We start from the raw sequence: 12,312 nt of genomic DNA on the forward strand, positions 1-12,312 counted from the left end.
TCTTTGAAAATATAAAGTTTTGCTGTTTTGAATCCCTGAAGGTGAATTTTGCCAAATAGTTCAAAAGCATTTTTCTTCCTGTTGTTACTAGCATTTATGGCCTGTGCAATAAAAATTTATAATTACTGGAAAGATTCAAGGGAGGTGGGATAAAAACCCTCTCCTTTTTATGCCTTCGTAAAGCTGCTTTTCTAAGTTGTGTAAAAAGAACCTGTTTTATTTAAAAGCTTCTCTTTTTTCATTCACATTCTTTAAAAGCCTTTCTGTAATGTAATTTTAAAAATGAATGTGGTTCTATTCAAATAAATGTTTACTCTTAATGGCTTTTATGCCTCATGTGATAGAGCACCTTCATTTACTTAGTTATATATAGGCAGTCAGCAGTGTTATGAACTGTTTCTTTATTACTAGGCAGTATGCAGATCTCTGGCATCTTCCACAAAGGAAAGGGTGGGTTGTTTTAAACTCTTTATTTGACATGATCATAAAGCACGGGTACTAGCCCAGTATTTTATGACATGCTCAAGTATGATTAATAATTTTAACTATGCTGGTTCCCCCTTAAGGTCAATATTATAGAATTTTTCCAGTCACTATTTGAATGGATTTTAATTGAAATTGATTCCCTATAAAATAATAAATTAAAGTGTATTAACAATGATCTTGTGGTCCTTGACATTAAGGAGTTCTGAATTCTAACAAAATTCTGAACAGTTCAAAAAATACCTGGTTTTCCTCTGTGCAGCCTAAGTACTCATGAAGCACCTGTAGTTTTTTTTATTTAAGTGCTAATTCCAACAGATGACAGCATAAATACAGCAGCCGTGATTTGCAACTTGAATGTGAATGGAAATGTGGCAGGGAATCGTTGTTTTTTAAATAAATCTTTTTTTCTGTTTGCAGTTCAGCTACAGCTGTATTGTGTGACCCTAACATTTAAATATATACTGTTATGCATAGTGTTAGCTTCAAAGTTTTTATCAGTAAAAATACATCCCAGTCACCTGACATTAAAAGTTACCTGTACAAAGAAAGGATGCATTGAGAAAATCTGTAGTGAGTAGCTCTGTAAGAACCTCAGTGTTTTGCCAAAGGTATCACCTGTAAGGGCATTGAGTCAGTCTTTGACTGTTTTTCTCAGTGTAAGAGTTACAGGTTGAGTCTTAGGCAGTATGTACATGGCAATACCACACAGTTCTGAAGCTCCTCAACCACACTAAGGTTTCATCCACATCCTAGAGCTTCTTCTCAGTTAAGCGTATCCACATAGTTGGAGAAGTAGTTGGTTTACATACATTTTGCTTGTACAATGACTTCCACCTGAAGACAACCTGATTAGAAAATAGCCGGGCTCAGGAACGTGCACATCACTTTATATCCAGACAGCCTGGTACAAAATGTCAGGACTCTGATCTGGCATACTCATTCAACTGTACAAGAGGGCTGAGCTCATCCTCAGGAACTGTGGGGATAAGCAAGTTAGAGACTTTTGCATGTGAACAAAAAGGCATGTCAAGGTTCCCCTTCAAGCCTGAGAGCAGTCTGAAGGGATATACATTGGCATGGTCTTAGAGTTTTGAGTCCCCTCTACTACAAATAGGATTCAGATCTTCCTAGTCAGTTCATCTGGGACACCCAGCTGCCATCAGCTGGCGTTTGATGATGTGAGATGGAGTTGAAGCATCTCCAGCACCTGGGCCTTGAAACAAGTGATTTTGCCATACTCTTTCGTTCTTTACTGAAACCAGTTAGGGAGGCTTACTGTCGGTAATGTCAGCCAGCAGACTCTGAAGTTAAGTTCTTGTTTGTTGTGTTGAGAGAGCACTGTTGTGTAGGAATTTCAGGATCTGGGTTTTGAGGGAAAGGCCTGACAGAAAAAAAGGTCTTGCACAGCAAAAAGAGGGAGTTCTTAATAACTGATTATACCTTTGTTCAGGGAGCAGTAGTGAAAGCTTCTGTTGTTAAAACTTATTCTCCAAAGTCCTCTAAGCTGTATGGTTTTTGTTTCCTTTTCTCTTCAGCGTATGTTGGAGGTAAACATGGAGAGGGAATGGTAATCACATTTCCTTCTTCCTTTAAAGTGTTAGGTCCTCTCGAGAAATAAAGAGGAAAGCCTTCTTTCTTACTCTACTTCTTTTTGTCTTTCATTACTTTAAGAACTCCTGAGTAACTGAGGATTGTTGTTAAAGTTGGACCAAGAGATTAATATCCCCTGCTCTAGTTTTCTTTTGTTGATTCTCCTTTAGCCTGAGTGTTTAAAGGGCTGATTAGACTACAGTTGCCTGGTGAGGAATTTCTTTAACTTGTTCCAGACAGTGTAGCTATGTGAAACACTTTTCCGCCATTCCTGTGATTTTCTGTCATAAAGTGCCAAGATGTTCCAGCCGTATTTACAGAATCTTGGATGCCGGAAGGAGCAATCAGCATCATCTTAGACAATAGAGCAGCTTTTAAAAGTGTCAGGCAATTAAGGATGCAGATAGACCCTTGAAAATTCCCTATGCTGATCACGCCCACGGTGTCCCAGCAGTTATAATTCTTGGTCCAAACTTTAAAGACTTTGAAGCAAGCAAACTATATTTCGGATGAAAGGGACAGGAAAGAGGAAGGGAGGGATAGTCCTACCTCTAAAGCTCCACTGACAAATCACTTGTCACCTGTGTAGTTTCTGAATGCGTCTTTCTCTAGACTCAAGAATCGCTTTAATGTGTCCAGCAGTGCAGCTGCCATCTATTCTGTTACAGCTGTTGACTGTGACACTAACCACTGATATTGTTGACTTTTGTAGATCTCTACTTAAACCTGGAACATGTTTTTTTGAGGGTCATAGAAAAGCTGCCAGTCTTTACAGCCCATCAAGGTAACGAATGTCTTTTTGCTGGGATGTATCTTCATAAAAATGAGACATCTATGAGCTTTTCTTGTCTTTTTCCAGAAATGTTTCCTTTAGGTGTAGACTTGTTTCCGCTATTGTCATGAAAATAGTGGTTTATTTTCTTCTAAGCCTAATAAGCTCTTTCTGAGTGAATTATTATTGTTTACTGATATTTACTTGCTAGAATTGCTTGTTAATAAATTTTCTTTCTCCCTTCTTAAATATCAGCTGCTGTGATAAGCACTAAAATGTGTGACCATTGCTTTGTCAGCAACTCATGTTTTCCTTTATTATACTGTTACTGCTATTCTTGAGATCTCTTTGGTTCCCTCTAGTAATGGGAATGACACTGTGGGATTTTTACTGTAATTCTACATGGCTTAGCTGATCACATGATAATTCTGGTATAAGAATATATGTTTTACTGATTTCTTCAGTGTTTTCTCTTGATCCAGGTGATCAGAACCCAGGGTATTTAGGTGAGGAATGTAAACAGATGCTGGGACCAGAAGAGAGGAATCCTTTTATCAAGGATGCCTCTAGGAATTAGGAGCACCTAAAGCTAGTGTCTTCCTTAAGTTGCTGCTCCTTAAAATTAATTTGGCTAGAGTCTTTGGGAACGTCTTTAGCTGACTTAAAACGTGATCCATACTCTTCATGCACACCTTCTGAATCAATTCTAGCACAGTGAGCAAATAGCAAGTGTAGCTGCTCTACTAAGAAGAATGTAAATTTATGTCTACCACCAGCTACGGGTTGGTTTTATCCCAATTATCTCCCTTGGAAAAACTGAGACCTCAACTTTGCTCTTGGTTCTGTGAGGGCAAATGAAGGAGTAATGCTCCATTGATTTCAGCAAAATGTGAAACTAGTTAAAATGAGAACAGGATCACCCCCATTTTTCCTCTACAGCATAAGACTATAAAGCCCATTCAAATCAATGAAGGGTACCAATGACTTTGCTGACCTTTGGATCAAATCCATAAACCTTTTTAGTAACTTAATTAAAACCACAAATACAGAAGCATAAGTGTTCTGTTCTCTAACCCAGCATAGGTCTTTCTAAAATTGAAAAATATGATCCCTTGCCAATTTTATTATATCAAAAATACAATTTTGATATTTTATTCTCTTTAGAACTTTTTTCTTAACTATATAAAGCCTATTTTTCACTTTGTCTCAAAATCTCTTTTGATGATGTGCACTATGTTACTTGAAAACCTAATTTCATAATCACTGTTGAAAATGAAACCCACAAAACTTGCTTTTATCTTACTCTTTTTATTCATGTTCTTTACCAAAATGGCATAATTAAAGATAAAAACAAGTATACTGTCTTTTAGCTTGAGCAGTTTGAAGTGTCTTTGTCGTGCCTTACATTAGCCAGCTAAAAGCTAGGTGTCTGGTTGAACTCATTCCTCAAAGAATCAATGAAGAACGACAGCCATCTCCAGAAATAATCTGAGCCCTTCTAAAACAGATGCCCATGATAGGTGCAATGCATTGCCCTCTGGAGGTTTCTGCCTCTGTCAGCTGGGGGACTTGCCATCTAATTTGGGATAGCTAAAATTAAATAGAGGAAAAGTAGGCGGTAGCTTTTCCCATTTTTTGCTTCTCAGCATGAAGCATGTAACAAGTGACATTACCCACTTTTAATTTGCCAGCAATCTTCCACTGCCTTAGTATATTATTTTTATTGTCTTTACCTGTACCTGTTAGCAAAATTTGGTTATGCTATGCCTTTAAATTGCCTTTTTTTGCTACAATTGATAACATTGTCTTTCATATTCTATTACTTTCTATGAACATTGTTTTAACTGAGCTAACTGCTGCTCATTGGTAGTAGAATTAAAGCACCAACCCAAAAGGCTAAAATTAATGAGTTACAAGTTCTGGGTTAAGAGGCTTTTGGGGTTGTTTTCTTACTTGTAATTTAAATGGTCCTTTAGTCTGAAGCAGACACGACTCATTTTATATATTGTTTTGGGATAGGGTTATAACTTACCTATGCTTTGGCAGTTTTTCTCGGACATGAGTGCTTTAATAACTGCAGTTAGACAGATCCTAGTCCTCTGGGTTCTTCCTTTCATCTGGATGTGGTTGAGCCTGATACAAATATTAAACCATTATTATTATTATTATTTTATGATTGTGGCTTTTGTTGCCTCTGTGGAGCTGGGTCCAGTCTTAAACAGGAAGGCCAGGACCAGGCTGAGAGCCCTAGATGAAATGCTCATTGGGAACTGAACTTTTGCTTTGTAATTCAGAAAACTTACTGAAAACTTCTTCCCTTTCATATAATTCATTAGTACAGGCAATGAAGGTGTAAGTCTCTTGAAAACCATGAACTGCATAGTTTCAATTAAATAGAAAAGCTGGTAAAACCTATCCAAAAATGACTTGAAATAATAAAACAGAAGAGTGACTGAAAAACCAAGCTTCTTCATATGTCTTTTTGTTTGGTTTCTGTGTCTCCCTTAAAGCGCTCTTGCATTCTCATGCAGCTCGTTCATTTTATTGAATGCTAAAGCCTTTTACCATCTGCCAAAAGGTTTTATTTTGGGGTTTCCTCTTATGTGGGAGGGTGGTTTCCTCCTTCCCTTCGTGCTAGTTTCATTGCTATCTTTAGGACTTGGAGCCTGCTGGAGACCTTCCTGTCTCCCTTTTATTACACAGTCTCCTCCTTCCTTGCTGCAAGTTCCTGCTCCCCAGGGCAAAGAAGAAAACAAGAACTGAAGCTGCCTTTTTGAGCTGCCTGGCCGATGCAGACGGCTTTTGTTGTAAACACAGGAGTCCGGTTCCTGGAGTGCAGGGCTGCGAGTACTCAGCAGAAACATTCCTCAGAGTGGGTGTTTTTAGGAACGGTTCCTGTGTGAAGGTGCATGTAACTGCCCAGTGCTTTGGCTACAGGGTGCAATGGGCTTCTGAAAAAGGGTGCTGTAACCTGTAGTGTTTACTCTAAAAGTAGTTTACTCCTCTCTATTTGTTAGTCTTTTACCTCAGCACGTTAATCCAACCTGTTCTGCCCCTGTTAAGATATCTGTAGCCATAGCTCTTTAGTTTCTTCCTTTCATAGAGACTTTCAGATGTTTTTAGATGTTTATTATTGCAGGTGTTATATGTGCACAGGGATAGAATTGCATCTCTTTTTTTCTTCCTGAGAGCAAAATAAAGTAGATGCGAGTCTGGGTTTTTCAGCATAGCTCTCAAGGATGCAGGGAATACAGCCGCAGTGGGATGTGAGTATCCAGGTGCCAAGCCATGAACAAGGCAGGAGGAGACTGCGAGTCCTGGTCAGGCACCTGCATTTAAATCTTTGCTGTGGAGCTCTTCAGGTAGCTGCCATCATCTCTCCTTAAAGTAGATGCTAGGTGGGGGAAACAAAGGGTCCTGCCTTTTCCCTTCAGCCTCTGCCTGCTGGGAGTGAGAGCAGTCTCTGTCTGGGGAGCATGCAGTCCTGTTACTGCCTGTCCTAATTTGCTGTACAGCTGAGCCTGTGACCGGAGGCAGTCTGAATGTGGAGGGCGCAGGCACAGGGAGTTGTGCTGGGCGTCAGATCACCTCCTGAGAGCTCTGCCAGGATCCATATCAACCACATTATGCCTCTGCTGAGTGCATTTCTGGCTTTCCTTTTTTGATTTTTTTTTAATCACTGGCATTACACCAACCAGCATGTCAGGTAGTAATAGGAATGTAATATTATTTTATTTCTGATTAGCTCATCTCTTGGACTCTGAGATGTTCTAATCTCTATCCTTCCATCATCACCCAGCTCTCTTTGAAGCTCTGTCCTTCTTTGGTTTATTTACTCTCCCCCTGTAATTGAGAACTTTATTGTTGATCACCATGAAAAATTGTCAGTGCTTAAAAATAAATGATCCATCTTCCATCCCTTCAGTGCATCTAGTTTTTATGACTATAGGAATGTAATGCAAGGTTGAAATGCGGATGAGGAGGATGAGGGTGTCCCAGGGTGTTACCTAAATGTCTGATCTATAGATGAAAAGGGATGCTGGGATTTCTCTTCAGGAAAGTGCCAGTAAAACTGCCCCATTTCTTAGCACTGGGTATTTTAATGACATTCAATTCCAAACTCCAAGTACAGCATTGCAGAGAGAGGTCAGTGGTGCCCATTTCTAACAGCAGAATGGTGCAACATAACACAGCAGCCTGAGATGGCATTCTCCTGGAAAATAAGAGGGCTGTGTGAAAAAAATTCAAGCAGGAGACACAAGTATCTCCTCATTTAGAAAGCAAGGCATTGTACTTCCAAATAAACACAGTTTTCCATGTTCTCTCCGTCACACAGATGCACACACATGCACACACTCTAATTGGATAAAAACGTAAACAGTGAAGTAAGGATATGATTAAAAATTAAACAGCCACTGCAGAAACCATCAATAGTAAGTGCTTATTAACTTACATATAACAGCATGCTGGTGTGATAGCTTCAAATTGGCTGCTGAAACTGATTTGCAGCAAATAAGGCCAGCTTTCCAAAAGGATATTTCTGGGTTTCAGTAATCAGACCCTCAGCTCTGATTGCTTGTTTTGTTCCTTCACAATTTTTGCCAGCCTTTTTAAGTAACTGATAATACGCATTACTTTCTTGAACTCTAGTGGGTGACATGCTTAATCCTTCACCTCTGGTGCTTAGCAACAATGAGACAGTATGGGTCTGACCCAGCCTTGTCCTATCTCACGTGTTGTGAGACTTTTACAATTTGCCCCTCACCTCTATCCCCTTTTTCTGCAGGGCTTCACCAGAGCCCCTGTCCATTCTGTGACCCACCTTGCTGCCTGTTTGTTTATATACGTGCTGCATGATAAGCTGAAGGGCAAAGCTGATTTATACATATTCACCTGCCTATCCAAGTGCCACATCCAGACATGCATCTGTGATCTGCAGACCAGCTCCATCTGGCACTGCATGGCAGAGGCTGCAGTTTCTGGAAAGGGCACCCCCCAGTTCCATGGTCCCTTTCCATCCCCTCTCATAACATTTACGCCCTACTCTCGTGTGTGACCTGCACGTGGAGGCCTGCATATCAGTGGACAAGATGTTTGGCCATCTTGCTTCAGAGTTAGAGTCAGCATGGTTTTGAGCTAGAGCAAGTCATTCTCAGTAGAACTGTTAGAGCCTCGATTCAACACTGGCAGCTCAATATTAGCTTTAAATGTTTAGGGCGAAGTTGAAACAAGGTTAAAGACCTCTCAAAATTGGGGCTAATCTGGCAGGGCTGAGCAAAGCACGATCTTTTCCAGTGAGCTCTGTCTTCTTGGATGTTTGCTTTTCAGGTAGGTTGGATAATATGGATATGTGACCAGTCTATGGTACAAAGGAACTTTTGCATACTTGTTTCCTGCCTTTACGTGGCCAAAACTGAGTGCTGATCACTCCAGAAAGCAGCTGAGCTTTGTGCTTGTTATCTGGGTCTCCTGTGTTCATTTAAGCTGGGGACCTCCTTCCCTCTTTTCTCCTGCCAGTCAAAAGCCAGAAGTGAGTGGGTGTTACTTGAGTTAAAGATCTACAGCCATCCCAATATCAGTGGGTTGTATATATCCTGTAAAAAACCCCTTTACTCTAATTCTGCCTTCCTGTGAGAAAGTAGTACATCCCCTGAATGGCTGCCAAACTCCTTGAATGCAGCTGCAGGTGGCTCAAACGTGGATTTTGTTAAAACACAGCTGAAAGATTATTTCTGTCATGAACACCTCAGCGCTGTCAACTGTTTCTGTGCTTGTTCTGCTCCAGTTGGTGTGGTCCGTATTTGGAGCCATACAGTGGCTGGCTCTTTGGTAGCTGCTAGTGTTGTAGTTCAACGTTGGCTGCAGCCGCACTTTGGGGATCTGGACAAATGAGTGGCAAATACTGGAGCAGCTGTTGTCTGTTCAGGGTTCCCTTCAGTCGCTTAGAACACTGACTTGTGTTGTGAGGGGTATGAAGGCTGTCCTGGTAGGGATATTCATGGTGGGAGTTTCTGGATGTAGCAGGGGAATAGCATGAGAAGGGATACTGTAGCGCTAAAAAAGTAGCGGAGGATGTAATGGGTGTGAACCTGGTCTGAAATGCAGAGCAGGGAGCCTGTGGCTGCCGAGAGCCACTTCTGGAGCCAGGATCCTGGGTTAGGTGGACTCAGTGTGGGCTTCCCCCTTGCTTTCTGTGTTTTGTTTCCTGACTTTGCCAAAGCCTTTCCAATATAGTTGCATCGCTGTCCCAGCCACCAGTTCTCAGACCGTGCAGAGAAGGGAGGAAGCCAAGGGTTTACAACGTGCCCAGGTGGAACACAGGAAACAAGGTTGGAAACCCGCTGTTTTAGGCTGGTAGAACTGAATTGCTGTCAGCAGCACAGGGAAACCTCTCCAAAATGGTCTCAAGTGTACAGAATACCACAGGGAGCAATTCCTTTTCTTCTCGATGTCCTGAAGAACAGATGGATCTGACATGTTTATTGCCTTAAGCTGTCTTGTTTTATCAACACATCTGATCTAGGTGCTTGACAGATGTGCCAAACAGAAAATAAAATTCATCCATGCCCAGTTGTATGGCTTTTAGCATCTCTAGTTCCTATTTAGAACTATTCTCTTTATTGTCCAACTTAGCCTGTGTATAAATGAGGAGGTATTTTAATTTAAATGTAAGGGAAGACAGAGGCAAATAAACTATTACAAGTGCAAACTGATCTTGTGAGCTTTAAAAGCATTGTTTGGCATCTTCAGCTTTTTGGTTCAGAGCTGTGTCTGAGATAGATAGGAAAAATGTCAAACTCAATGCACAGAGGCCAGGTTGAACCATACTGGCAGTAGTGAAGCAAGATTTTGTACATGTTACAGCTTGAATAGCTTGAAATTTTAAAACCTATGTTACAATTGCAAAAGCATGAAATAAAAGCTTTTTGAAGCCAGCAACATGTTTGCTCAAAAGTTATTGCAACACAGTTCTGAATATAAAAAGCTAATTTTATTCACATCTACCCCATTCCTGTTTCTTCCCCACAGCACACACTTGGATTCTATGGGGGATGAGGCAGCAAGTGCTTCCTGCATCTTTTTTCACAGCAAGGTCCTCTGTCATGGGGTTTTTTTTCTTCCTCTTTAAAAAAATCAAAGAACTAAAAATTGTGTTAACATACTGCAGCATTTCCAACAGTTGCAAACTGCAGTGCAAAGTGGGTATGAAATGTTTAATGTGATTTTAAATTAAAACTGTGCTACATATTTACTTTTTAAAAGAAAAGTACATTGGATATATTTGAACTTCAGACAGCATAGTAAAGTTAGATCTTACAGGTTCTTGTAATTATTTAAATTCGTATTTTTCAATGCATAGCAGTATTTGCTGCTGAAATGCAAAGGAAGTCAGACAACAGAATTGGTGAAAGTCACTGGTTAAACACCTGTTGTTGAAGAGCTAAACTCTTTTTTTACTTCTGCAGGTGCAGAGATAATATCTTTTTCATGTTTGTTCAGCCATTTCAATTCAGTGACTAGTTCATTCAAAAGTAAGAAACCACTTGGGAGAAAAAAAAGCTGAAAAGCTTGTTTTCCTCTTTTAATCTATAAACAAAATCTGTGCAATAGAGAATAAGATCTACCAGTTCTGAGATCTTGAGAAATTTGGTAACCAGAACTAAGACATTCAGTTCATCAAGTGAAGGTAATGCTTCCTTGCTTAATGAGACTGATTACTTAAAAAGTAGAATGATAAGCTTATTTTTGCCTTGATTATGTAGCTTATTTGGAAAATATTGTACTTCAACATTTTTATTGCATTCCACTTTAACACACTAAGATCTATTTTACAACTCGAACTTAACATGAATTCCAAAGAAAAAAATCCTAGTCAACCCTAGTCAAAAAACCCCATCATTACTCATGCCCAAGTATAATGAGAATGTAAGGAATGAAAATCCCTCACAGCATCTTTCTGGACAAATTGTCCAGCTGTGGGATGAGCATGTTCACTGTGCAGTGGGTGAAGAACTGGCTGAATGGCAGGGCTCAAAGGATTGTAGTGAATGGAGCTACATCTGGCTGGCAACCAGTCACCAGTGGTGTTCCTCAGGGTTCAATTCTAGGGCCAGTTCTGTTCAATGTATTTATCAACGATCTGGATGCAGGAGTGAATGGACCATTAGCAAGTTTGTTGATGATACCAAACTGGGAGGTGCTGTTGACTCTCTTGGGGGACTAGAGGCCTTGCAGAGGGATCTAGATAGATGGGAGCATTGGGCAATGATTAATGGGATGAAATTTAACGAGTCCAGATGCCAGACTCTGCACCTGGGATGGAGTAATGCTGGGCACAAGTATAAACTGGGAGAGGAGTGGCTGGAGAGCAGCCCCACGGAAAGAGATCTGGGGGTGCTGGTCGACAGCAGGCTCAGTATGAGTGAGCAGTGTGCCCTGGCAGCCAAGAGGACAAACTGCATCCTGGGGTGCATCAAACACGGCATAACCAGGCGGTCAAAAGGGGTGATTATCCTGCTGTATTCAGCATTGGTGCGGCCTCACCTTGAGTACTGTGTGCAGTTCTGGGCCCCACAATTTAAGAAGGATGTGAAGGTCCTTGAATGCGTCCAGAGAAGGGCAACAAAACTGGTGAAGGGGCTGGAAGGCATGTCTTATGAGGATCGGCTAAGGACTTTGGGCTTGTCTAGTTTGGAGAAAAGGAGGCTGAGGGGCCACCTCATTGCTCTCTACAGCTTCCTGAGGAGGGGAAGTGGAGAGGGAGGTGCTGATCTCTTCTCCCTGGTATCCAGTGATAGGACGCATGGGAATGGTTCAAAGGTGTGCTAGGGGAGGTTTAGACTGGACATTAGGAAGGATTTCTTTACCGAGAGGGTGGTCAAACACTGGAACAGGCTTCCTAGAGAGGTGGTCAATGCCCCAAGCCTGTCAGTGTTTAAGAGGCATTTGGACAATGCCCTTAATAACATGCTTTAACTTTTGGTCAGCCCTGAACTGGTCAGGCAGTTGGACTAGATGATCGTTGTAGGTCACTTCCAATTGAAACAGTCTATTCTAGTCTGTTCTATTCTAAAATCAATCAAGAGTTGTGTATCAGAATGCTAATCATGGAAATAAATACGTGTAGGTTGTGTTAACTGAAAAAAAAGAAATGCCATATTTATGGAGTGCATGGACCTCTGCCTGGGGATGGGTGAGAAGCCAACCGAGAGCTTATGGGTCAGGATTAAAGGGAGGGCAGGGACAGGTGACATTATAGTGGGGGCCTCCTACAGGCCACCCGACCAGGAAGACCAAGCAGATGAGGGCCTCTACAGACAGATAGGAGCAGCCTCACATTCACAAGCCCTAGTCCTCATGGGGGTCTTCAGCCACCCCAATATCTGTTGGACAACACAGCAGGACATAAGCAATCCAGGAGGTTCCTGGAATGCGTTGATGATAAATTCCTTCTCCAAGTGATA

At 41.1% G+C, this 12,312-nt stretch overlaps 1 protein-coding gene across 3 annotated transcripts in view; it reads left to right on the forward strand.

Annotated features, from left to right (window-relative positions):
* The window catches only part of SAMD12 (sterile alpha motif domain containing 12), a 182,597-nt gene that overhangs the window by 96,248 nt on the left and 74,037 nt on the right, over nucleotides 1-12,312 (forward strand). Inside the window, exon 5 of one of the 3 annotated variants that reach the window (XM_072851988.1) lies at nucleotides 2,789-2,860. The exons of the other annotated variants lie outside the window; for them this stretch is intronic. Within the exon in view, the coding sequence (XP_072708089.1) occupies nucleotides 2,789-2,860 (72 nt within the window). The remainder of the gene's footprint in view (nucleotides 1-2,788; nucleotides 2,861-12,312) is intronic. 3 annotated transcript variants of the gene reach the window in all.

Source organism: Ciconia boyciana, chromosome 2 (assembly GCF_034638445.1).
Source record: "Ciconia boyciana chromosome 2, ASM3463844v1, whole genome shotgun sequence".
Classification (NCBI taxonomy): Eukaryota; Metazoa; Chordata; class Aves; order Ciconiiformes; family Ciconiidae; genus Ciconia; species Ciconia boyciana.